Here is a 24,963-nt window from a genome sequence, read left to right on the forward strand (position 1 = left end):
CTGGTTGAGTAAATAATAGTGCATACACATATATATATTCTATGTGATATACTATATTAATGTATATTATATGTATATGGTATATGTTTTTACATATATATAAAAGTATGCATATATATATATATGTCAAAGCTGATGACCATGTGAGGGGAGTATGAGATTCCTTGTAGTTCATAGGAATCCATACAGGTTTCAGTACTGAAGGGGAATTAAAATGAATATTGTGTAGTTACTGGGAATGGATTAGAGGAAACATTGTAAGCAAAATGGAATAGCAATTTAAAAACAAACAGGAAAAGAATGGATATTTCTCTGGAGATACACAAATGATTAATAAGAACCTGGAAAGATGCTCAACATCAGTAATTAGGGAAATGCAAATCAGAACACCAATGATAGGGGTGGGTGTTGTAGTGCAAGAGGTGAAGCCACTGGGTCATTGTCAGAGTGCCTGGGTCAGTTCCCAGCTACTTCACACTTCTAATCTAGCTTCCTGCTAATGTGTTTGGGGGGCAGCAGTTAGTGTTCTAATTACTTGGGTTTCTACCATCCACATGTAAGTCCTGGAATGTAGTTCCTAGATCTTGGCTTTGGCCCTGCCCAGCGCCGGCTGTTGTGGACTTTTGGGGTGTGAACCAGTAGACAGAAGATTTCTTTCTCCTCTCTCTGCCTTTCAAATAAATTTTTAAGAAAAAAACAGAAAACCAGAATGAAATAGCAACTCAAACCCATTAGAATGTCTACAAAAAATAACAGGTATTGGTGAGGATGTGGAGAAATTGGAGCTCTTGTGTACTTGCTGGGAACGTGAAATGATAAAGCTGCTGTGGGAAACAATATGGTAGTTCCTCAGAATTTAAAAGTAGAATTGCCATATGATCCAGCGGATCTATTTCTGGCAGAAAATCTAAAAGGATTGAAAGCAGAGTTTAAAGAAATAATTTCACATGCTTATTCATTAGTAGCTAAAATGTGGAAGCAGCCTGAGTGTCCATTAACTGGTAAGCAAAGTATGGTAAATACATATAATGGAATATTATTTAGCGTTAAAAAGGAAAGATGTTCTGATGGTATGCTATAATATGGATAAAAGTTAGAGATATTATGCTAAGTAAAATGTCACTGAACTGTACACTTAAAAGTGGTTAAGATGGTAAATTTTATGTCACATGTATTTTACCACAAAAGTAATTGAAAAAAAGTGGATGGACTCAACATTTTACTGATTTTCTGATTATGTTTTTGTAATTCATTTGAATGTTATCTTTTGAATATTTTGTAATCAAGAATATAGGATACAACATTGACATCATTTTGTTATAAGCATTCCCTTTCATTTAGACTTACATTTTCTTATGTCTCTAATGAAGATCACTATTCCATGTATTTAATCAATATTAGAAGTTTGTAATTTGAATTACAAAACTGAATTGTGCCATTTCTTTGCTATCTTTGAATCATAAAAACAGTTTTATATTTTATTTTAAATATTTAAATATTGCAGATACAGATAATGATATCATCAACTAATGTTGATTATTATTAATGTTTTAGTAAAATGATTGTATATTTTTCTAGTGCCAATGATCTGTGACTATCTGTTTTTCTCTTCAGGCAAAAAAAATGTATGAGTAAATTATTAGAATACAGTGCTGATGTCAACATTTGTAATAATGAAGGCCTTACAGCAGTAAGTGCTATCAGTTTTATTAAAGTACTTTTTTGAAAATGATGAATGTGATGGTAATGCAAAGTAGAGATATTTCTGCAAGTTACTTTTTTATAGTAAGGTAGAGAATGTTGAGTTTTCAACATAATTTATTAAGGGAAGTTACAGTTTAACCATGTTTCTCCCATTTTTAAAAATAAAAATTTTAAAAATGGATTTCTCTTTTTTATTGTTTATTTGAAAGGCATAGTGACAGAGAGATCTTTCACCTACTGGTTTGCTCCCTAAATTCCCACAACAGCCGGGGTAGGACAGACCAAGCCAAAACCAGAAGCCAATTTGAGTCACCTGTGTTGGTGGTGGAGACCCAAGTATTTGAACCGTCATCTGCTGCCTCCCAGGAAGCTAGATTGGAAGTGGAGCTGAGACTCAAACCAAAGCACTCCTGTATGGGGTATAGGATAGGGCGAGCCTAAGTGGTGACTTGACCTTTGGCACCATAATGGCTGCCTCTCCCTTCTCCTTTCTAAACTAATGACTTTGTTTTTTTTGAAGTCTTGCATCCCTTACTATTGTCATTGATTTTATTTTCCTTCTTTTTTTTTTTTTTTAAGATTTATTTATTTGAAAGGCAGAGTTACAGAGAGGCAGAGGCAGAGGCAGAGAGAGAGAGAGAGAGCGAGCAAGTGAGCTGGTTCACTCCCGAAATGGCTGCAACAGCCAGAACTGGGCACTTCCAAAGCCAGGAGCCAGGAGCTTCTTTGGGTCTCCCAAGTGGGTGCAGGGGCCCAAGGCCTTGGGCCATCTTCTACTGCTTTCCCAGGCCATAGCAGAGAGCTGGATCAGAAGTGAAGCATCCAGGTCTTGAACTGGTGCCCAGATGGGATGCCAGCACTTCAGGTGGAGGCTTCATCTACTATGCCACAGCGTTGGCTCCTCCCCACCCCCATTATTTATTTTCCTTTTTTTAGGATTTATTTATTTATTTGAAAGCCATTGTTACAGAGAGGCAGAGGCAAAGGCAGAGAAAGAGAGTCTTTGACTTTCAAGGGACTTCCGGGAGAATCTGTGTTGAAGTATGGTGTAAGGCCATTAGAAGAAAGCTGTTTTTTCATTATGTCCTTCTAATCACCTTTAATGTATTCATTAGAGGAAAATTATATGGCTAGGAAGAAAGAAAGAAAAAGATGACCAGAAAGGTTACCAGTGGATTGAACATTCTTCTCTTTCCTGTACTCAGAGATAATCACTGTTAACATTTTGGCCTATGTCCTTTTCTTATGTCTTAAACTAGTGTTTTTATCCATTTTGCCATATGACTATTTTGGCAAGAATATTATAGTAAATATATATCTATATATTTTTATATAATATAAATATAACATATTTAATTATAAATAATTATATAATTATGATTATATAATATTTATATATAATAAAGTATATGTAACTTATTAATTGTAATATGTACGTACTAAATATATACTTTATTTTTTATGTAATAAAGTAATATAGAGAGGTGATAAGGGATATGGGTGGATTGTTGAAATCCAAAAATTTTAACCAACTTGTTGTTTTGTTGGAGTATTGATGGTTTTAGAAGTAGAGATGTGGGCCGGCGCTGTGGCTCACTAGGCTAATCCTCCGCCTAGCGGTGCCGGCACACCGGGTTCTAGTCCCAGTTGGGGCGCCGGATTCTGTCCCGGTTGCCCCTCTTCCAGGCCAGCTCTCTGCTGTGGCCAGGGAGTGCAGTGGAGGATGGCCCAGGTGCTTGGGCCCTGCACCCCATGGGAGACCAGGAAAAGCACCTGGCTCCTGGCTCCTGCCATCGGATCAGCGCGGTGCGCCGGCTGCAGCGCACCGGCCGCGGCGGCCATTGGAGGGTGAACCAACGGCAAAGGAAGACCTTTCTCTCTGTCTCTCTCTCTCACTGTCCACTCTGCCTGTCAAAAAAAAATAAATAAATAAAAATAAAAAAATTAAAAAAAAAAGAAGTAGAGATGTCCATGTGCCATATCAGAGTGCCAGTTTGAGTCCCGTCTATTCCATTTCCAGTCCATTTCCTTGCTAATGCTTCTGGGAAGCAGCAGATGATGACTGAAGCACTTGAGTCCCTGCCATCCCATGTGGGAGACCTGGATGGAGTTCTTGACTCCTAGCTTTAGCCTGGTCCAGCCCTGGCTGTTGCTGCCATTTGAGGAGTGACTCATAGGAAGAAAGATCTCTGTCTGTTTCTCTGTCTCTTTGACTTTCAAATAAATAAATCTGTAGAGATTAATAAAATGATGTGATGAACAGTTGTTTTAAAGTTATGGTGGAAGTTAAGTTTTTGTTAAGTGTACCAACCTTACCAACCTTTGACAGTAGTTGCACATTTTGAATCTTTTAACTTGTGAATGAAAAAGAATACTGAATATTCACTTAGCATGCCAGTTTTCAAGGCTTTTTTGATTAATAATCTGGGGGGGGGGTGAGGCATAACAAAACAACTTCCCTCAGATTTGAGTTGTGCTGTGAATGACCTATTAGAATAAGCTCAATTATGACAATTACATGGAATCTGTAGTTCTTGTGAAAATTCAGAATTTATTATAGATTAACAATATAATATCATCTACTCTAAGGAAAGATTGTATTCAGGATGTTTAGTGGTGTGGTAAATGCTATAGAGGATTGTAAAAACCTGGAAATTACATAGATCTATTTTGTTTTTTTAAAGATTTATTTATTTATTTATTTGAGAGGCAGAGTTACAGAGGGAGAAACAGAGAGAGAGAGGTCTTCCATCTGCTGATGGAATGCCTCAACACCCAGAGCTGGGCCGATCCAGAGGCAGGAGCTTCTTCTGGGTGTCCCACATGGTTGCAGGGTCCTAATCACTTGGGCCGCATTCTGCTGCTTCCCTAGGCCATTAGCAGGGAGCAGGATCAGAAGTGGAGCAGCTGGGAAACTGGTGCCTATATGGGATGCCAGTGCTCAGGCGGAGGTTTAACTTACAGTGCTGGTCCTATCCTAATTAAGATAGATCTTTCTTAGACATGGTTTACTTAGTTTAGACAAGGTAAGGTGTCCATGTTAATATAATCTATTTAACTACATAAGTTTTTATTTGCTAATTTCTCCTTTTCCCTCCTGAACTTTACAGAAGGTGGAATGGAAAAAATTTTTTTAAATAAAAATTTTTATTGAACAAAATTATTTATAAATATATGAATCAAATTACTTTTTTAAAGAAAAGATTTTATTTTTTTATTTGAGAGGTAGAATTATAGAGAGAGAAAGGGAGAGATAGAAAAGCCTTCCATCCATTGATTCACTCCCCAAACGGCCACAATGGCGGGAGCTGTGGCAATATGAAGCCAGGAGCCAGAGGTTTCTTCCGAGTCTCCTGTGAGGGTGCAGGGGCCCAAGCATTTGGGCCATCTTCTACTGCTTTCCCTTTCTACTGCTTGCCATATCAAGATTATTTTAGCTGTCTTGTTGCTTTGTCTTCCATATTCATTTTATCATAAATGTGTCTAGGGGCTGATGTTCCAGCACAGTGGGTTAAGCCACTGCCTGTGATGCCGGCATCTCATATGTGCACCTGTTCGAGTCCTAACTACACCACTTCCCACCTAGCTCCCTGCTAATGCACCTACAAAAGCAGCAGAAGATGACCCAAGTACTTGGGCCCCTGCCACCTACATGGGAGACTTGGATGGAGTTCCAGGCACCCAGCTTTGGCCTGGGCCAGCCCCAGTGATTGTAGCCACTTAGGGGCTGAACCATCTGATGGAAGATCTCTTTCTACCCTGACCCCGCTCCCCATAAGTCTACCTTTCAAATACATTTTAAAAAATCTTTAAAAAAATGCCAAAATAATAATAATAAAAGGCTTTCTGGAGATTTTGATTGAATTGAATTTTGAAGAATTTGATTGGATTAAACTGAGAGATCAGTTTGGGGAGAGTTGACGTCTTCACTATGTTGATTTTTCCAATCCATAAACATAGTGTATCTACAAGTTTTCTTTTTCTCTGGGGCAGTTGTGAGTAGTATTCGATTTTTTAAAAAAGATTTATTTATTTATTTGAAAGGCAGAGTTACAGAGAGGCAGAGGCAGAAAGAGAGAGAGGTCTCCCATCTGCTGGTTCATTCCCCAAATGACCACAGTGGCCAGAGCTGAGCTGATCCTAAGCCAGGGGGCAAGAGCTTCTTCTGGCTCTCCCATGTGGGTACAGGGGCCCAAAGACTTGGACCATCTTCTACTGCTTTCCCAGGCCATAGCAGAGAGCTGGATTGGAAGTGGAGCAGCCAGGACTCGAACCTGCGCCATATGGTATGCGGGCACTACAGACAGCAGCTTTACCTGCTAAGCCAGAGTGCTGGCTGTTTAGTATTCTTTTTTTAGTTTGGGTTTCTACATGTTCAGCCTTAGTATATGGGAATGCAGTTATTTTCTGTGTGTTCTCGTATCCTGCAGCTAAGTTGAATTAACTTACTGGTTCTAGGAATTGTTTGGGAGTTTCTTTAGGATTTTCAACATAGGTAATCATATCATCTGAGGATAGTTTTCTTTCCAATCTGGTTTTTTTTTTTTTTTTTTTTGACAGGCAGAGTCGACAGTGAAAGAGAGAGAGACAGAGAGAAAGTTCTTCCTTTTGCCATTGGTTCACCCTCCAGTGGCCGACGCGGCTGGTGCGCTGCGGCCAGTGCACCACGCTGATCCGATGGCAGGAGCCAGGTGCTTCTCCTGGTCTCCCATGGGGTGCAGGGCCCAAGCACTTGGGCCATCCTCCACTGCACTTCCTGGCCACAGCAGATAGTTGGCCTGGAAGAGGGGCAACCGGGACAGAATCCGGCGCCCGACCGGGACTAGAACCCAGTGTGCCGGCGCCGCAAGGTGGAGGATTAGCCTAGTGAGCTGCAGCGCTGGCCCCAATCTGTTTTTAAACATCTATTCTTTCCTTATTGTAGCTTTAGTTTTTAAACATTTTAGTTATTTATTACTAATTCATTATCAAGCTTCCCCTGTGCTATAATGTTAATATTCATTTAATAAGAAGGATTTCTTAAAAATATTTTAAAATTTTATTTATTTTTTAATGATTTATTTATTTGACAGAGTTAGACAGTGGGAGAGAGAGGCAGAAAGAAAAGTCTCCCTTCCTTTGGTTCATTCCCAAAAAGGCCGCTATAGCTGGAGCTACGCTGATCCGAAGCCAGGAGCCAGATGCTTCTTCCTGGTCTCCCATGCAGGTGCAGGGGCCCAAGCACTTGGGCCATCCTCCACTGCCCGCCCAGGCCACAGCAGAGAGCTGGACTGGAAGAGAAGCAACCGGGACTAGAATCCGGCGCCCATATGGAATGCTGGCGCCGCAGGCGGAGGATTAACCAAGTGAGCCATGGCGCCAGCCCCTAAAGATTTATTTATTTATTTGAAAGTCAGAGTTACACAGAGAGAGAGGCAGAGAGAGGGGGTGGTCTTCTATCTGATGTTTCATTCCCCAGTTGGCTGCAGTAGCTGGAGCTGCGCCTATCTGAAGCCAGGAGCCAGGAGCTTCTTCTGGGTCTCCCATGTGGGTACAGGGGCCCAAGGACTTGGGCCATCTTCTACTGCTTTCCCAGGCCTTAGCAGAGAGCTGGATTGGAAGTGGAACAGCCGGGTCTCTAACCAGCGCCCATATGGGATGTCGTCACTTCAGGCCAGGGCATTAACCCACTGTGCCACAATGCTAGCCCCTAAATTTTATTTGTTTGAAAGAGATAAACATAGACAGATATACAGAGATCTTTCATCTGCTAGTTTACTCCCCAAATGCCCACAACTTCAGAGACTGGGCCAGTCTGACGCCAGGAGCTGGGAATTCAGTTCTGGTCTCCCAGTGTGTGTGGCAGGGATTCAAGTAGTTGGCTCACCACCTACTGCCTCCCAAGGTCGACGTTAACAGGAGACTAGAACTAGGAGTGGAGCTGGGACTTGGGACCTGGGTATGCATATTGATATGTGATGGTGATATCCTGATCAGTGTCTTAACTGCTGCCACTGTAAATACCCTCTTTTTTTTTTTTTGACAGGCAGAGTGGATAGTGAGAGAGAGAGACAGAGAGAAAGGTCTTCCTTTTTGCTGTTGGTTCACCCTCCAATGGCCGCCGCGGCTGGCACGCTGCGGCCGGCGCACCGCGCCTATCCGAAGGCAGGAGCCAGGTGCTTCTCCTGGTCTCCCATGGAGTGCAGGGCCCAAGCACTTGGGCCATCCTCCACTGCACTCTCTGGCCACAGCAGAGAGCTGGCCTGGAAGAGGGGCAACAGGGACAGAATCCAGCGCCCTGACCGGGACTAGAACCCAGTGTGCCGGCGCCGCTAGGCGGAGGATTAGCCTACTGAGCCGCGGGACAGGCCGTAAATACCCTCTTTTTTTTTTTTAATATTTTATTTATTTATTTATTTATTTATTTTTTGACAGAGTGGACAGTGAGAGAGAGAGACAGAAAGGTCTTCCTTTTGCCGTTGGTTTACCCTCCAATGGCCGCCGCGGCTGGCGCGCTGCAGCCGGTGCAACGCGCTGATCCGATGGCAGGAGCCAGGTGCTTCTCCTGGTCTCCCATGCGGGTGCAGGGCCCAAGCGCTTGGGCCATCCTCCACTGCCCTCCCTGGCCATAGCAGAGAGCTGGCCTGGAAGGGGGGCAGCCGGGACAGAATCCGGCGCCCCAACCGGGACTAGAACCCGGTGTGCCGGCGCCGCAAGGTGGAGGATTAGCCTAGTGAGCCATGCCGCCGGCCTGTAAATACCCTCTTAATATCTATCCAGTACCCTGCATGTCTTGATTATGTCTGAATTAATCTCTTACGGAGGCTTTTGCCCTCTCTTGGTTGGACTGATTGAGTTCTAGGTTTCTTCTGCAGTTGTCATTTGGAATGTCTTTTCACCGTCACCCTGGAGGCTCCTTATGCCTTTCTCTTGCTCTGGGTTAAGTGGGTCCTATGTCTGTCTTTCCTGATAACTATGCTGTCACTTTGCTGGAGCACAGCTCTGGTAGTTTCCTGATAAAAGTTGCATGGCAAGTAAATCTGTTGCCATTTACAAGTCTGGATATGACTTGAGTGTTTGAATCTGTCCAATCATATAACTGACAGTTAAATTCTAAGGTGGACATTGTTTTCTCTCAGAATTTTGAAAGCATTGCTGTCTAGTCTTCTACCTTTCAGTTGTGAAGGTTGGTGCTGTTTTGATGATAGAGTCTTTGTAAAACTATTTTGCTTTTCTCTCTTCAGAAACACAGAATCTACTTTATTCTTAGCATTCTAATATTTCATATTACATGCCTTGATTTGGATTTGTTTCATACATTTTGCTGGATAATAGTTTCTGTCAACTTGTAAAGGGGAACTCCTGAGAAATTTTGACACATCATTATTTTGATGATTTCCACTCTTCTGATTTCTCGTTCTTTTCTCTTCTAATTCCTGTTATTTGATGTAGATCTCTTGTGCAAACCCTTTAAGTTTTATTCCTGTTTAGCCATTTCTTTGTCTTTGTGCTTCCTCAGTATTTTCTTCCAAAGCCTTTTTTGAGTTTGCATGTCTCTATCAAAGTATCACTTTCTGAGAGTTCCTTTTTATTTTTTTTGTATTGTTCATATAAAAAATAGTATCCTGTTTTTGGTTTCAAATGTACAATCAGTGTGTTCTTTATGAGTTGTAGATAGAGGTTTTACTTGAATAATCACAGTTCCTCTCTTGCTCTGTTTTAAGTTTGTCCTTCAAATTAGAGGCATTTGTCCAATGTTAGATGGGAGATGTTTGAAAGCTCTCTCTGCCTCAGGTTTGTTCACAGGGGGAACCCGTGTGGGGTGTTAGGCTTCGTCATTTGCTTCTAGGACCTTTCCTTTCCTTCTATAGGCATTTAGTCTTGAGCTGATCAGATTCTTCAGAGAAAGCTGTTCCAGCTGCCAAGACGGTGTTAGCAGTCTGGGTGCTGGGTCGGGAAGAATGCTTTGGGACCCCAGTATTCATTTTGTAAATGTGTACTTAATCTCTCCTTTTCACTGAAATACTGTCTGCTCCCTGTGCTTGGTGTCTCTCATTGGGAGAGACTTTTTGTTTCTAAGCCTCTTGTTTTCTGTCAGATTGGGAGGGGCCTTCACTGATCTTGCAGAGTTAGGAAGAGTCTAAATCTTATTAACTTTCAACTGATCTCTCTCTCATTCCATATTCACCTCTGCTTCAGGAGGTACATGGTGCTTACAGTTCATTCTCGAGCCTTTTGGGATTTCTGTGATCTGAATCGTATTTCTTCTTAGCTTTTTCTGCTCTAATTTAGGATTCTGGTTTTTTATTTTGACAAGTCAGCAAATATTATCTTAGAAACTAAAAGCATTATCTGTTTTCAGCTTCTAAAACTTGTTGCTATTCTTTTTTTTTCTTTTCTTTATATCTTTACGAGTCTGTTCTTTAAGAAAATATTCTGTCGTTTCTGTGGGGTTTTAGGAAGAAGTAGCAGCTCATGTTTGTGCTCAACCTGCCATTTACAATTTTTTTTAAAAGATTTATTTATTTATTTGAAAGGCAGAGTGACTGGGGAAAGACAGACACACATACACATACACACACACACACACACACACACACCCCACACATACATATCTCCCATATAGTGGTTCAGTCTCCAAATAACTGTAGCAGCAGATCTGGACCAGGCCCAAGCCAGGAGCCAGGAATGCCATCCTGATCTCTCACATGGGTGGCAGGGGCCTAGCTGCTTGGGCCATCTTCTGCTACCTTCCCAGGAACATTGGCAGGGAGCTGGATTGGAAGTGCAATAGCCAGGACTTGAACATTGTAGGTAGTTGTGTAACCCATTACACCACAGCACCAGCCTCTCAGTCTGCCATTTAAAAACCGAGGTTTTGTGATATTTAAAATTTTTTATTTTATTTATTTGAGAGTCAAAACAGAGATGGAGAGAGAGTGTTTCCAGCTGATGGTTTACTCTTCAAATGCCCATAAAGGGGCTGGGAATGCAATCCAGTTCTGTTACATGGTTTGCAAGGACACGGTTACATGAGCCATCCTTGCAGTTTTCCAAGGGCCACATCAGAAGGAAGTTGGAGTCATGAATCAGAACTGAGTATTGAACCAGGCACTTTGAGGTATGGGACATGGCATCTTAACCACTAGGCTAAGTGCCTGCTTTCATGATATTTTTTAATGGAAAGAAATAAAATAAAAATACATAGGAGCTGGTGTTGTGGCACAGTGGGTGAAGTTGATGCTTGTGATGCTGGCATCCCCTATTAGAGTGTTGGTTCTAGTATGGGTTGCTCTGATTCGATCCAGCTCTCTGCTAGTGTGCCTGGGAAAGCAATGGAAGAAGGACTAAGTGTTCCAACCCTTGCCATGCATGTGGGAGATCAGGATGGAGTTCTTGACTTCAGCCTGTACCAACCCGGCTGTTGCAGCCACTTGGGGGGTGGACCACCAGATGGAAGAGCTCTGTTTTCTCCCTTCTGTCTGTCGCTCTGCCTGTCAAATACATAAATACTTTAAAAATAAAAAGAAAGAAAAATGTATAAATAGCGTAGTCCAGTTTTATCTTTTTTTTTTTAAGATTCTATTTATTTATTTGAGAGGTAGAGTTACAGACAGTGAGAGGGAGAGAGAGAGAGAAAGGTCTTCCTTCTGTTGGTTCACTCCCCAAATGGCCTCAGCAGCCGAAGCTGCGCCGATCTGAAGCCAGGAGCCAGGTGCTTCTTCCTGGTCTCCCACGCGGGTGCAGGGGCCCAAGCACTTGGGCTGTCTTCTACTGCTTTCCCAGGCCATAGCAGAGAGCTGGATTTGAAGAGGGTAAGCTGGGACTAGAACCAGCTCCCATATGGGATGCTGGTGCCGCAGGCGGAAGATTGGCCTACTGTGCCTATCTGTCTTTGAGTGGTAGATTTCTAGGTTTTTTTTTTTTTTTTTAAATTGGCCCTATATTTTTATTATTTATGTAAGAGACATATATTGTAAAATATAGGAAGTAGAGAATATGGCATTTCTTTTTAACTTATGTTAGCTTCTGGGAAAGGAAAAATATCCAACTTCTGTTTTTAGAGAAAAACTGTGCATAGAATCTAGTTACCTAAGAAACAGAGAATTTGGTAAGTTTATAGTACTTACTGTTTTGAACCACTGAATTCTTGGTTTTGAAATACATGATGTATATATTTTCTAATAAAAATAGGAAAAAATTATATGGCCTTAAAATATCCTTAGTTTGCCTATCATGCTCAGTTGAGAACTAAAGCAGTATTTACGTGCTGTTTTTAATGTGAAATACTCTTGCACAAATGTTAAGTAACTAACTGGCTTCACAGATCCACTGGCTGGCTGTGAATGGGCGGACAGAACTACTGCATGACCTTGTGCAGCACGTCAGTGATGTCGACGTTGAGGATGCAATGGGGCAGACAGCATTGCATGTAGCCTGCCAGAATGGTCACAAGACGGTAAATTCAGCCATGAGGACTTGAAGTTGCATGTATTTGTCATTGAAAACTTGAAATTCATGAAAAACTTTTCACTGCATACTCAGGAACATGAAGCATTATAGCATAATCTTAGTTCTGCACATATTCTTTGAGGACAGAGGAATGGAAATAATGCTTTTATATCTCAAAATATTTATAATTTTATTTCTGATTCATGCATTTTAGTAGCTAAAATATTAAATTTTAGAATGTTATATGCTAACATATAATCTTATTAATTATGATATATACTCTGTTTTCAGTTTTAGCCAATAACTTCTCCATATTTTTTTCTTTTTGTCATTAAGCACATTTACTGGTATTAGGTAGTGAGGAAGGTGAACACCAACACTGCTTAACTAGTTCAAGTTGGATTGTCATATTTTCTGTGTTCTTGCTACAGGATTTAAGTGCTAGAGTGACAGTGACAGTTTTTTTTTTAAGGTTTATTTTATTTATTTGAAAGAGTTACAGAGAGAGGTAATGACAGAGAGAGAGAGGACTTCCATCTGCTGGTTCACTCCATTCACTGGCTCACTCCCCAAATGGTCTCAATGGTGGAGCTGGGCCATTCTGAAGCCAGGAGCTTCTTCCGGGCCTCCCATGCGGGTACAGGGGCCCAAGGACTTGGGCCATTTTCTACTGCTTTCCCAGGCCATAGCAGAGGGCTGGATCGCAAGTGGAGCAGCTGGGACTTGAACTGGTGCCCATATGGGATGTTGGCGCTGTAGGTGGTGGTTTTACCTGCTATGCCACAGCACCGGCCCCAGCTTTAATTTCATATTGTTTACGTTGAGCTTTTTTCTGTGTTTAAAATTATTGATAATAGGCCGGCGCTGCGGCTCACTAGGCTAATCCTCCGCCTTGCGGCGCCGGCACCCCGGGTTCTAGTCCCGGTCGGGGCACCGGATTCTGTCCCGGTTGCCCCTCTTCCGGGCCAGCTCTCTGCTGTGGCCAGGGAGTGCAGTGGAGGATGGCTTGAGTACTTGGGCCCTGCACCCCATGGGAGACCAGGATAAGTACCTGGCTCCTGCCATCAGATCAGCGCGGTGCGCAGGCCGCAGCGCGCCGACCATGGCGGCCATTGGAGGGTGAACCAACGGCAAAGGAAGACCTTTCTCTCTGTCTCTCTCTCTCACTGTCCACTCTGCCTGTCAAAAAATAAAAAAATATATATATATTGATAATAGAATATATTTACTTATTAGCCATAATAATAAGAATCAACCCTAGCAGCAACTACAAAGATATAAAGTTGGTTTTTTATTTGTTTATATTTTTGGTGCAAACTCTGTATGAGTCTTCTCTTTTTTAAAGTTTTTTGTTTTATTTATTTGAAAGAGAGAGGGAGAGAGACAGATACCTGCCATTTGCAAACTTACTCCCCAAATGCCCACAACAGCTGAGGCTGTGTCAGGCTGAAGGCAGGAGCTGGGAATTCAGTCAAGGTCTCCCATGTGGGTGGCAGGAACTCAAGAATTTGAACCATCACTTGCTTTCTTTCAGGGTGAGTATTAGCAGGAGATTGGACTTTGGAATGGAGCTGAGTCTCGAACCCAGGCACTCTGGTACAGGATGCAGGTCTCAAGCAGTGTCTTAACTGCTGTGTCAGATGCTCTTACTCCTGTGTTGGGAATATTCCTAGTGGAAATTGAATTCCTTTTTTCAAAAAAGATTTATTTATTTGAAAGGCAGAATGAAGGAGAGACAGAGATTTTCATCCATTGGTTCATTTCCTTTTTGGCTGTGGGAAGTAGATTCGAACTGGCACCTATGTGGGATGCCTATGTTCCAGGTGGTGGCTTACCCTGCTGCAAATCAACATTGGCCCCTAGAATCTGAATTTCTGTCTCTTCAAACACTTTCTCCCTAACCTGGGTTTGGGATGCAGGATCCTGGATGTTTATGTGCTTTAAATACGGCCATATTCATAGACCATTGGACTTCTTAAAGATAGGCAAGGGTTGAAACAAGGAATATCCTATCTTTTTTCTCTTTCCTGGAATTTCTTCTGCACATCAATGTTCATTTGAATTTTTTGTCTTTTATCATCTGAAAGCTACCACTATTTTCAAAGAGTATCACTTCTCACAAGTTCTTACTTTCTCAGCAGTATTGAGTTTAAAAAATATTCTGTGTGAATGGCCCAGGGCTTTAAGGAACTCTACTGCATATTAGAGCTGTTTCCCACAGAGAGCTTTCAGAGGACAGAAAAGCACTTTGTTTCTATATAAACACTCTTTGCTGTAACACATGAGCAGAGTTTCATTTACCAAGACTTCTAAACCCTATGAGCTGTCCAGGAACTTGTACAGGAAAAAAAAAATCGACGGGGATTTAGATTAGAATGACCTACAGAAGGCAATTTTAGGTGCCTTGAACTAGTGTAGAAGCAAGAACTACTTGGAAAACTGGCTCAAAACATGTGCTATCTATGCTGCATTTGAAATTGAGAATTGCCTTAGAAAGTTATTGAAAATTAGATGGTATAATATATTCCATGATTTATAGCCTAAAGCAGGTGTGATAAAGCACTGAATTCATCTTGATCAGATGCCTTTGAACAATTGTATGCTCAGAAATTTTTTAAGGAGCCTGACTTCACTGCAGTGATGAGTTTCACAGGGTGAGATTTTACAGATACAGACGAGGCACAGCATGAAAAGCTATGTTGCCTGTACTTGTTGTATTGGCTAGTGAGATTCATTCTATAGTGCGGTTGGTCAATTATAGTTACCTCTAAGGATCCTGTACTGATACAGTGCTTGCTTAGCACTGACTATTTCAGAATCATTCTGTTTATCTGATGTTTTTTCTGTTGGGATGAGAAGGAATCTTAGTCTGTTTCCTTGCCTCTGGACTGAATTATGCTTCTAAAAATCTGTGTTAACAGTTGTCTTAATATTGCCCTTTTTTCAGAATTATTGATGTGTTTCTGCAACATACTCAACTTTCACTGGATTGGCAGATCCTTTTATTTTAAGTTGACAGTGATTTATTGGTATGCAAAATATGATATGTTATTTCATGGTAGGGATTGCTGATTTGAAAAAAAAAAAAAACCCTTTGTGTATCTATTCATTAGTTGAACACTGAATCTAAAATAATTTGTTAGGGGGCAGCATTTGGTGCAGCATTTAAGCCACTGCTTGGAAAACCTACTCCATTATCAGAGTGCCTGGGTTTGAGTCCCAGATCCATGTTCCTGCAAATGCACATCCTGGGAACAGTAGATGACTCAAGTACTTGAGTCCTTACAAGCACGTAGGGGACCTGGATGGAGTTTTGGGCTCCTGGCTTTGTTCAGGCCCAGCCCTGGCTGTTGGCAGGCATTTGAAGAGTGAGCCAGTGAATGGAAGATCCCCCCCCCACCCCCTTCTCACTTCTCTCCTCATTTCTCCATCACTCTCTCTGTTGTTCTTCATATAAAAGTAAATTAAATAACTTAAAAATGATGAACTTTTTCTTTAAAAAAATGTCTTTTTTGTCTCAGAGTAGTTAATTCTTAGATTAATTTGTTAAAAAGTTTCCAGGGGCAGGTGTTAAGATGTCCACATCCCACATTGCAGTACCTGGTTCAACTCCTGGTTCCTGCTCCTGACTCTACCTTGCTGCTAATGGGGACCCTGGGAGGCTGTGATGATGGCTCAAGTGATTAGGTTTCTGCCACCCACTTGGGAGACAGGATTGTGTTCCTGGCTCTTGGCTCTGGCCCTGACCCAGACCTAGCTGTTGCGGTTACTTAAGGAGTGAACCCATGGATAGAAACTCTCTCTCTTTCTCTCTCAAATATATAAACAAGCCTTTGAAAAAAAGAATCTACTTTAAAAATAAAAAAGTCTCCAGAATTTGTGTCCATGTAAACATGAAATCAGCATATGTAGGTTTCAAGGTTTTATTTTTAAGCTTAAAAGCTTACATATTGATATCTATAGAATAAATATATAAAACTTTAAAGGGGAACAGAAACTTTGAAAATATTTTAAAAAGCATATGCATATCTGCTTTTTTTTTTTTTTTTTTTTATTTGAAAGGCAGAGTCAGAGAGAGAGAGAGACAGAGAGGTCTTTCATCTACTGGTTCACTTCTCAAATGGCCACAACAGCTGGTGCTGGGCCAGGCAAAAGCCAGGAGTCAAGAACCCCTTCGAGGTCTCCCATATGGTGGCAGGATCCCAAGCATCCGGACCATCGTTCACTGCCTACCCAGGTGTATCAGCAGGAAGCTGGATTGGAAGTGAAGTAGCTGGGACTAGAACCAGTGCCCATATGGGATGCTGGCACTGCAGACAGAGGATTAACCCACTGTACCACAGTGCCAGCTGAATTTCTTTATTATTTCAGCATTTTAATTTGATAAGAGCAGGAGCCAGTATGGTGGCATAAGTGGGTTATGCCGATACCTGTACTGCTGGCTTCCCTTCCAGCAGTACTGCTACTCCACTTCCACTGCTACTCCACTTCCAGTCCAGCTCCCTGCTAATGGCCTGGGAAGGCAGTAGAAGATGGCCCAGGTTTGTGGGCCCCTGCACCCACATGGAAGACCTGGAAGAAATTCCTGGCTCCCGGCTTTGGATCGTCTCAGCTCTGGCCATTGCGACCATTTAGGGAGTGAACCAGTGTATGGAAAACCTCTCTCTGTCTCTCTCTCTGTCTCTCCATCTCTCTGTCTGTGACTCTGCCTTTCAAATATAAATAAGTAAATCTTAAAAAAAAATTATCTGAAATTTGCCTTCTAATCTTACTTGAGAATGAATTTCAGGAGTGCATGAAAAGGTGCTGACCAACTAGCTTAGAGCCCTAAAGCTTTGTAGAATTTATAACAGTGCTATATTCTTGCTTTGGTAGCAAGCAGTGCTTTTTCAGACATACATGACTTTTTTTTTTTTTTAAAGAAAATATTTGGATAAAGTTTTACTTTTCTTCATAACTAAGAAATTGAGTAATCTTTGCTGTGATTTCATATAGATGGCATCTGTTTTGTTAGAGGTAAGCATCATAAAAGACCTCATCATCCTCTTGTAAGAAAGTGGTGTGGATGGTGAAAAGGTGCATTCTATTCACTTACTGTCCTTGTAGCTTGGTTTCAGTTACTTCTATTCCTATTTAAAAATGCTCAGAGGAAGGAAATAACTATAGAACTCTTTAATAATTTTATTTTTATATAGCTTTCCTTACATCAGCAATTATACTGCATTATTATCAATATCAGAATTATGGTTTAATCTATTGATTTTTTATTAGCTTTTTTTTTTTTTTAATTAGAAAGGTCTTCCTTTTCCGTTGGTTCACCCCTCGGTGGCCGCTGTGGCTGGTGCACCGCGCTGATCCGAAGGCAGGAGCCAGGTGCTTCTCCTGGTCTCCCATGCGGGTGCAGGGCCCAAGGACCTGGGCTATCCTCCACTGCCCTCCCGGGCCACAGCAGAGAGCTGGACTGGAAGAGGAGCAACCAGGACAGAACCGATGCCCCAACCGGGACTAGAACCTGGTGTGCCGGCGCCGCAGGCAGAGGATTAGCCTATTGAGCCGTGGTGCCGGCCTTTTATTAGCTTCTTATACAGTCTTTGGCAGTTATTTTATTCTTCTGCCCCTCTATCTCATAAAGTATCTAGTGATGATATAATTAAGGAAAGTGTTATGAATGTGTGAGAAGACACTTCAAAACAATACATATTGCTGCTATTACTGCCATTATTAATATGCATGACATGATTTTGTAAAAGTACAAAAGAGCAAAATCTGGACCTTTCATTCATTTACTTTTGTGCAAGAAGTAAGGCTTAGTATGTTATTTGATTTTTTACCTCATTTTTGCCAATAATTGGAACTTTTTACCATTTTTTTTTTGTTATTCTTTAGAATTTATAGATATGGTATATTGCTACAAAAAGTTGTTGGCTGTCTCTGCTGGAATAACTTGGATTTAGACACCCTTAAGGACTATCAAATAGTTCATTCTAAATTTATATGTTAGATTAAATAGCAGGACTAGTTTAGAACCCAATCTACAGTTTAAAAACATTTTTCAGAATAAATTTGATACAATCCTATATTGAATAGTAATGTTTCACTCAGTGATAGATTGCATTTAAAACAGTGTTCCCATGAGATTATAATTGAGGTGAAAAATTCTTAGTGCTTAGTGATATCATAATCATCCAGTGTTGTAATGTCAAGGTTCAATGCATTCTTCATATGTTTAGGGTGGTGCTGATGTAAACAAACCTATTGTGCTACCAGTCATAAAAGTGTATCACATAATACTTGATAATAGTAAACAACTATTTTACTGTTTTTTTTGTACTTACTATAATTTTTATTGACATTTTAAAGTGTACTTTTTATAAACAAGTTTACTGTAAAACAGTATACCATGTTCCACTGCAGCTCATAAATCTTGTGCTTACATCATCTCTTAATTCGCCATGTCCAATGACTGACATATGATTGATTTGTGTGAGTACATGCTGTGATGATCATACTACAACAAATGCCACCAGCTATGCTCAGAGTATTCCTGTTGTTGAGTGATGTATGACTGTATTCCTCAATTTATATATAACTGGATATTAAGCTTCCAAATAATGTAAAATGATGGTTGAAACTTTTTGCAGTCTAAAAATTTAAAAGCATTTTGACAATGGAATTATAGCTTATTTTTTGATAGATTTATTTATTATTTCTTTGAAAGGCAGAATTACAGAGAGGCGGAGATGGAGAGAGAGAGAGGGCTTCCATCCGCTGGTTCACTCCCCAAATGGCCACAATGGCTGGAGCTGGGCTGATCTGAAACCAGGAGTTTCTTCTGGGTCTCCCATATGGGTGCAGGAGCCCAGGCACTTGGGCCATCTTCTGCTTTCCCAGGCCATAGCAGAGAGCTGGATCAGAAGTGGAGCAGCCGGGACTCGAACTGTCGCCCATGTGGGATACCAGCACTGCAGGCGCTGGCTTTACCTACCATGCCATAGTGCCGGCTCCTATAGCTTATCTGTGATAGAACTGGCTGTCTTGTTACTGAGATTATAGATTTGTTAAGGAAGAGTTCTTCTCTACATTTAGTCAGCTGTCTTGGTTACTTTAGCCAGCTTCCAAGCATTTCATTTGGGGAATTACCAGAGAACCATGCAAACTTAGTTGAAATCATTTGCAAAACATTAATCAGATTCATCCTTGAGGCTCAAAGGTGGGTGTGCTAACAGTTCGTAATATGTTTTTAGGTTTAGCGAACTTTATTTTAATGCTAGAGTTCTCCTTTAATCACTTCTGGACACTGTGAGCAAATAATATAAAATCATCATATCACTGTTAATATTCTCATGCAGCTGGATGATTACTTGAGTTCAACGTCTCGATAGGTGGATTAGGCATCTGGAGAAAACCTATCTAAACCAGTCACTGAGTAGTGAATTGGCAGGGTTTTGTTTTGTTTTGTTTTAATGTTATTATTTGTACATTGCCATAAGTCATGTCATCAGAATTATTTATTTTTCCCCCTTTGGCTTTATTTATTTAATTCTCCCCCCCCCCCCAAAGAAACTTTTTATTTAAGGAATACAAACTTCATATATTTTATAAGTACAACTTTCAGGTATAGTGATTCTTCCCACCATACCTGCCTTCCCACCCACATTGTCACCTCTTCTCCTCCTCCCTCTCATTCTCCCTTTCTCAGTCCCATTCTCCACTAAGATCCATTTTCGTTTAACTTTGTACACAGAAGACCAACTCTACACTAAATAAAATGTTCAACAATTTGCACGGAAAAAAAAAACCAAAAAACTGTTTCTCAACAGTTAAGACAAAGGCTTTTCAAAGGCTTTGCATTTTGAAGTTAATTTTACTTCTTCTTCTTTTTTTTTTTTTTAGAAACTTAATTAACTTTAAAGAAGCACCCAAGAATGATTCATCTTTTGTGAGCACTTAGACATAATTATAATACAGCTCTTTGAAGACAGAGGTTCTACATGGGAAATTATGTACAGTGACTCCTGTTGTAAATTTAATAACAATTTTATGTATGACGTCAGTGATCACCCAAGGCTCTTGACATGAGCTGCTTAGGCTATGGAAGCCTTTTGAATTCACAAACTCTTGTCAGTTTTTAGATAAAGCCATAAGCAAGGTGGAAGTTCTCTTTTCCCTTCAGAGAAAAGTACCTCCTTCTTTGATGGCCACTTATTTTTACTGAGGTCTCACCCACTGACGTCCTTCATGTAGAACATTTTTTGCCACAGTGTCTTGGCTTTCTATGCCTGAAATGCTCTCATGGGCTTTTCAGCCACACCAGAATGCTTTAAGGGCTGATTTGGAGGTCAGAGCGTAATTCTGTGAGTCTGCTCATAGTGTGGACCGCTTCCTATGTTGGAGCATTCACTCCTTTTTAATTTTATCTATTATTATTACCAGACAGTTAATCCTGTCCATAGGATCACTTTAACACTTGAGATAGTATTTTTACCAACCAGCTTAAGGGGTTTTGGGGTCTCATGGCACTGTACCCTTAGAAGTAAGTCTGTAGGAATGTATAAAGAACTATACAACTTTACAGTTATAAACTTCATATACTTCATAATTAAAAATTTAGGAAGATGGTGATTCTTCCCACTGCCTGCCCTTCCACTCATACTCCCACCCCTCTTCCTCCTCCCTCTCTTATTCCCACTCTTAATTTTTACTGAGATCTGTTTTCAATTGACTTTATACATATACATTTATATTGAGTAAAGAGTTCAACAAATAGTATGAAAGAAAAAAAAAACACTGTTCCTCAACAGTCAAGACAAGGGCTGTTCAAGTCTTGCTTCTCAAAGTGTCAGGTGATGGGCATTTGGGTTGATTCCATGTCTTAACGATTGTGAATTGAGCTGCAATAAACATGGGGGTACAGATAACTCTTTCATATGCTGATTTAATTTCCTTTGGGTAAATTCCCAGAGCGGGATGGCTGAGTCATATGGTAGTTCTATAGTCATATTTCTGAGATATCTGCATTCATAGTGGCTTTACCAGTTTACATTCCCACCAACAGTGGATTAGGGTACCTTTTTTCCCCACATCCTCGCCAGCATTTGTTGTTTGTTGATTTCTGTGTGAAAGCCATTGTAATTGGGGTGAGGTGAAACCTCATTGTGGTTTTGATTTGCATTTCCCTGATAGCTAATGATACTGAGCTTTTTTTTGGGGGGGGGGGACAGGCAAAGTTAGTGAGAGAGAGAGACAGAGAAAGGTCTTCCTTTTTCTGTTGGTTCATCACCTAGGTGGCTGCTAAGGCTCGTGTGTTGCAGCTGGCGTGCTGTGCCGATCCAAAGCCAGGAGCCAGGTGCTTCCTCCTGGTCTCCCATACGGGTGCAGGGCCTAAGGACCTGGGCCATCCTCCACTGTACTCCTGGGCCAGAGCAGAGAGCTGGACTGGAAGAGGAGCAACTGGGACAGCATCTGGCGCCCCAACCAGGACTAGAACCCGGTGTGCCAGCGCCACAGGCGGAGGATTAGCCTAGTGAGCTGCGGCGCCGGCTAGCATTTTTTCATGTGTCTGTTGTCCATTTGTATTTCGTCTTTTAAAAAATGCCCGTTTAAGTCCTTTGCCCATTTCTTTTCTTTTTCTTTTTTTTTAAAGAGAGAGAGAGAGAGAGAGGTCTTCCATCCGCTGGTTCACTCCCAAATTGGCTGCAACAACTGGAGCTGGACCAATCTGAAGCCAGGAGTGAGGAGTTTCCTCTGGGTCTCCCATGCAGGTGCAGGGGCCCAAGGACTTGGACCATCTTGTAGTGCTTTATCAGGCCATAGCAGAGAGCTGGATCAGAAGTGGGGCAGCTGGGACTTGAACTGGCACCCATATGGGATGCCAGCACTGCAGGCGGTGGCTTTACCTGCTAAGCCCCAGCACTGGCCCCCTTTGCCCAATTCTTAAGTGGATTGTTTGTTTTGTTGTTGAATTTTGATCTCTTTATATATTCTAGTTATTAATCCTCTATCAGTTGTATAGTCTGCAAATAATTTCTCCCATTCTGTTGGTTGCCTCTTTACTTTCCTTAGTATTTATTTTGCAGTACAGAGGCTTCTCAGTTTGATGTAATCCCATTTGTGAATTTTGGCTTTGATTGCTTGTGCCTCTGGGGTTTTCCAAGAACTCTTTGCCAGTGCCAATGTCTTGCAGGATTTCCCCAGTGTTCTCTAATAATTTGATGGTATTGGGTTATGGATTTAGGTCTTCAAAGATATGTCTTTGGTTGTTTAGTCTTCTTTTAGCAGATGATAATTCCACCCTTAGATTTTTGCTTCTAGCTTTATTATTGAATATCTCTAATCCTTTCACTTTTTTCCCCCCAAAAGAAACCTTTTATTTAAGGAATACAAAAATTTCACGAGTACAATTTTAGGAATATAGTTATGCTTCCCACCATACCCGCCCTCCAACCCACATTCCCACCCCTCCTATTCCTTTTACTTTGATCAGTGTTGTTCTGAAAGTTAGCATTGATCACATCGAGCTGCCCTGTTTTTTCTTGCCTTATAGTTTACAATGTATTGGGCCCGAGTTGTCTTGGTTAGTCACTACCTTCAATTAAATGACTTTTGAGATTGACCCAGACCTTAGCTTTGCACTTTAGTTTTCTGCTTAGGATATTGTTTTATCTATTGAAAACTTATGAAGTCTATTGAAATTGTGTTGTTTCTTCTTAAGGATCTCTTGAAAGCTATATAAAAATCCCCCTTTATATGCTTTTCTTTCTGCATTTTCCCTAGCAATTTCTTCTGTAAGGAATAGGACCCTTCTAGATAATCAAGCACTGTGAGAATATTTTTCTTGGTGGTGGTGGGGGAGTTGGGCAGGAAATTTGCAATTCTGAATTTTGTTAAGAGCATATTTTGCTAGTATAGTTTTGGGCACATAAACTATTTTAGTTCAGTATAGTTCTTTTTTTTTTTTTTTTACAGGCAGAGTTAGAGAGAGAGAAAGACAGAGAGAAAGGTCTTCCTTCCATTGGTTCACTCCCCAAATGGCCACAATGGCTGGAACTGCTCCAATCCGAAGCCAGGAGCCAGGTGCTTCCTTCTGTCTCCCATTCGGGTGTAGGGCCCAAGGTCTTGGGCCATCCTCCACTGCCTTCCTGGGCCAGAGCAGAGAGCTGGACTGGAAGAGGAGCAACCGGGACAGAATCTGGTGCCCCAACCAGGACTAGAACCTGGGGTGCTGGCGCCACAGGCGGAGGATTAGCCTAGTGAGCCATGGCGCCAATCAGTATAGTTCTTTTTTTTTTTTTTTTTTTTGACAGGCAGAGTGGATAGTGAGAGAGAGAGACAGAGAGAAAGGTCTTCCTTTTTGCCGTTGGTTCACCCTCCAATGGCCGCCACGGCTGGCGCGCTGTGATCGGCGCACTGCGCTGATCCGAAGACAGGAGCCAGGTGCTTCCTCTTGGTCTCCCATGGGGTGCAGGGCCCAAGCACTTGGGCCATCCTCCACTGCACTCCCGGGCCACAGCAGAGAGCTGGCCTGGAAGAGGGGCAACTGGGACAGAATCTGGCACCCCGACCAGGACTAGAACCCGGTGTGCTGGCGCAGCTAGGTGGAGGATTAGCTTAGTGAGCCGCGGCGCCGGCCAACCAATATAGTTCTTAAAATTCTGTATACTAGTTTGAAAGATGTCAGTAATCAGCTATTAGTCACAGATATTTTTGTTGTATTTTACATGTAAAATTCTGAAAACAAAGAAATTATGACTGTCATTATAAATGACATTGTTTTTGGACTTGATGGTGGTTTTCACAGAAGTATTTGTGGGTAGGGCTTTTAGGGAAAGAAACTTGCTAAAATAAATTGAACACAAATAATAGTCCTAGTTTCATTTTCTGGATAGCACTGATCACCAGGTAGCATATACATAGAAGTGTTTTTTTTTTTTTTTAAATTCAGTATTTTATCTCTTGGTCTTGCTTTTCCACCATAATGTAAATTCATGAGATCAGAGATTTTTTTGTCCAGTTTGTTCATTTTTACAACTATTATCCAAAGTAACCCATAGTACATAGTAGAGAGAAATTTTTTTTTAAGATTTATTTATTTATTTGAAAGGCAGAATTGCAGGGATCCAACAACTTGGGCTGTCTTGTACTGCTTTCCCAGGCCACAGCAGAGAGCTGGACCAGAAGTGGAACAGCTGGGTCTCGAACCAGAGCCCAAACGGGATGCCAGCACTGCAGGCGGTGGCTTTACCCACTATGCCACAGTGCAGGCCCCCCAATTTCTTTCCTTTAAGTTTTGGAGTTCCTCAGAGTTTGGTCTTTAGCTCTTTGGTTTTTTCATCCCGTAAATTCTGAGAGATTTCAGCTGCTCCTCCAACTTTTGCTATCACTCATAAGACAGTGAAACTCCTGTAAGGTTAGCCCAGTTCTCTCTGTGGGTTGCCAGTATTTTATGCAACAGTTTAACTCACTGTGGCACAATGTTGACCCCCTTATTGAAGTATTATGTAGCTGTCCTTCATTTTTTGTCTATATCAGATATGTGTATTGTCAGCAATAAAATAATTTGTTATTGCAGTTAGATGTTTTGCCTTACCATTGAAATATTATCACTTTGGATTATTTGGGTATGAGAATCTATTTGCACACTAGCCAGTGAAGTTGTAGTAAGAGACCCAGGAGGGCTCACCTCTCCAACAAGGTCCAGTAGGAGTCGGGTGGGTTGGATAAGTGATAACAGTCTCTGTGCCCTGATCTGCCAGCAAGTAAAGCTGACTTACTTCCTTTACTGCTCACTGCTGTGCAGTCTGCTGATTGCTGAGGCAGCTGCTTTGTAGG

At 41.4% G+C, this 24,963-nt stretch overlaps 1 protein-coding gene across 8 annotated transcripts in view; it reads left to right on the forward strand.

The window, feature by feature from the left end:
- Window positions 1-24,963, forward strand: part of HACE1 (HECT domain and ankyrin repeat containing E3 ubiquitin protein ligase 1) — a 154,158-nt gene that overhangs the window by 16,873 nt on the left and 112,322 nt on the right. For 5 of the 8 annotated variants that reach the window (XM_051855413.2, XM_051855409.2, XM_051855411.2 and 2 more), the window contains exons 5-6: window positions 1,615-1,690; window positions 12,011-12,142. In XM_051855413.2, coding sequence (XP_051711373.1) covers window positions 1,615-1,690; window positions 12,011-12,142 — 208 coding nt within the window. The remainder of the gene's footprint in view (window positions 1-1,614; window positions 1,691-12,010; window positions 12,143-24,963) is intronic. The other 3 variants (XM_070073752.1, XM_051855412.2, XM_070073753.1) reach the window with 2 other exon arrangements.

This window comes from Oryctolagus cuniculus, chromosome 5, assembly GCF_964237555.1.
Source record: "Oryctolagus cuniculus chromosome 5, mOryCun1.1, whole genome shotgun sequence".
Lineage (NCBI taxonomy): Eukaryota > Metazoa > Chordata > Mammalia > Lagomorpha > Leporidae > Oryctolagus > Oryctolagus cuniculus.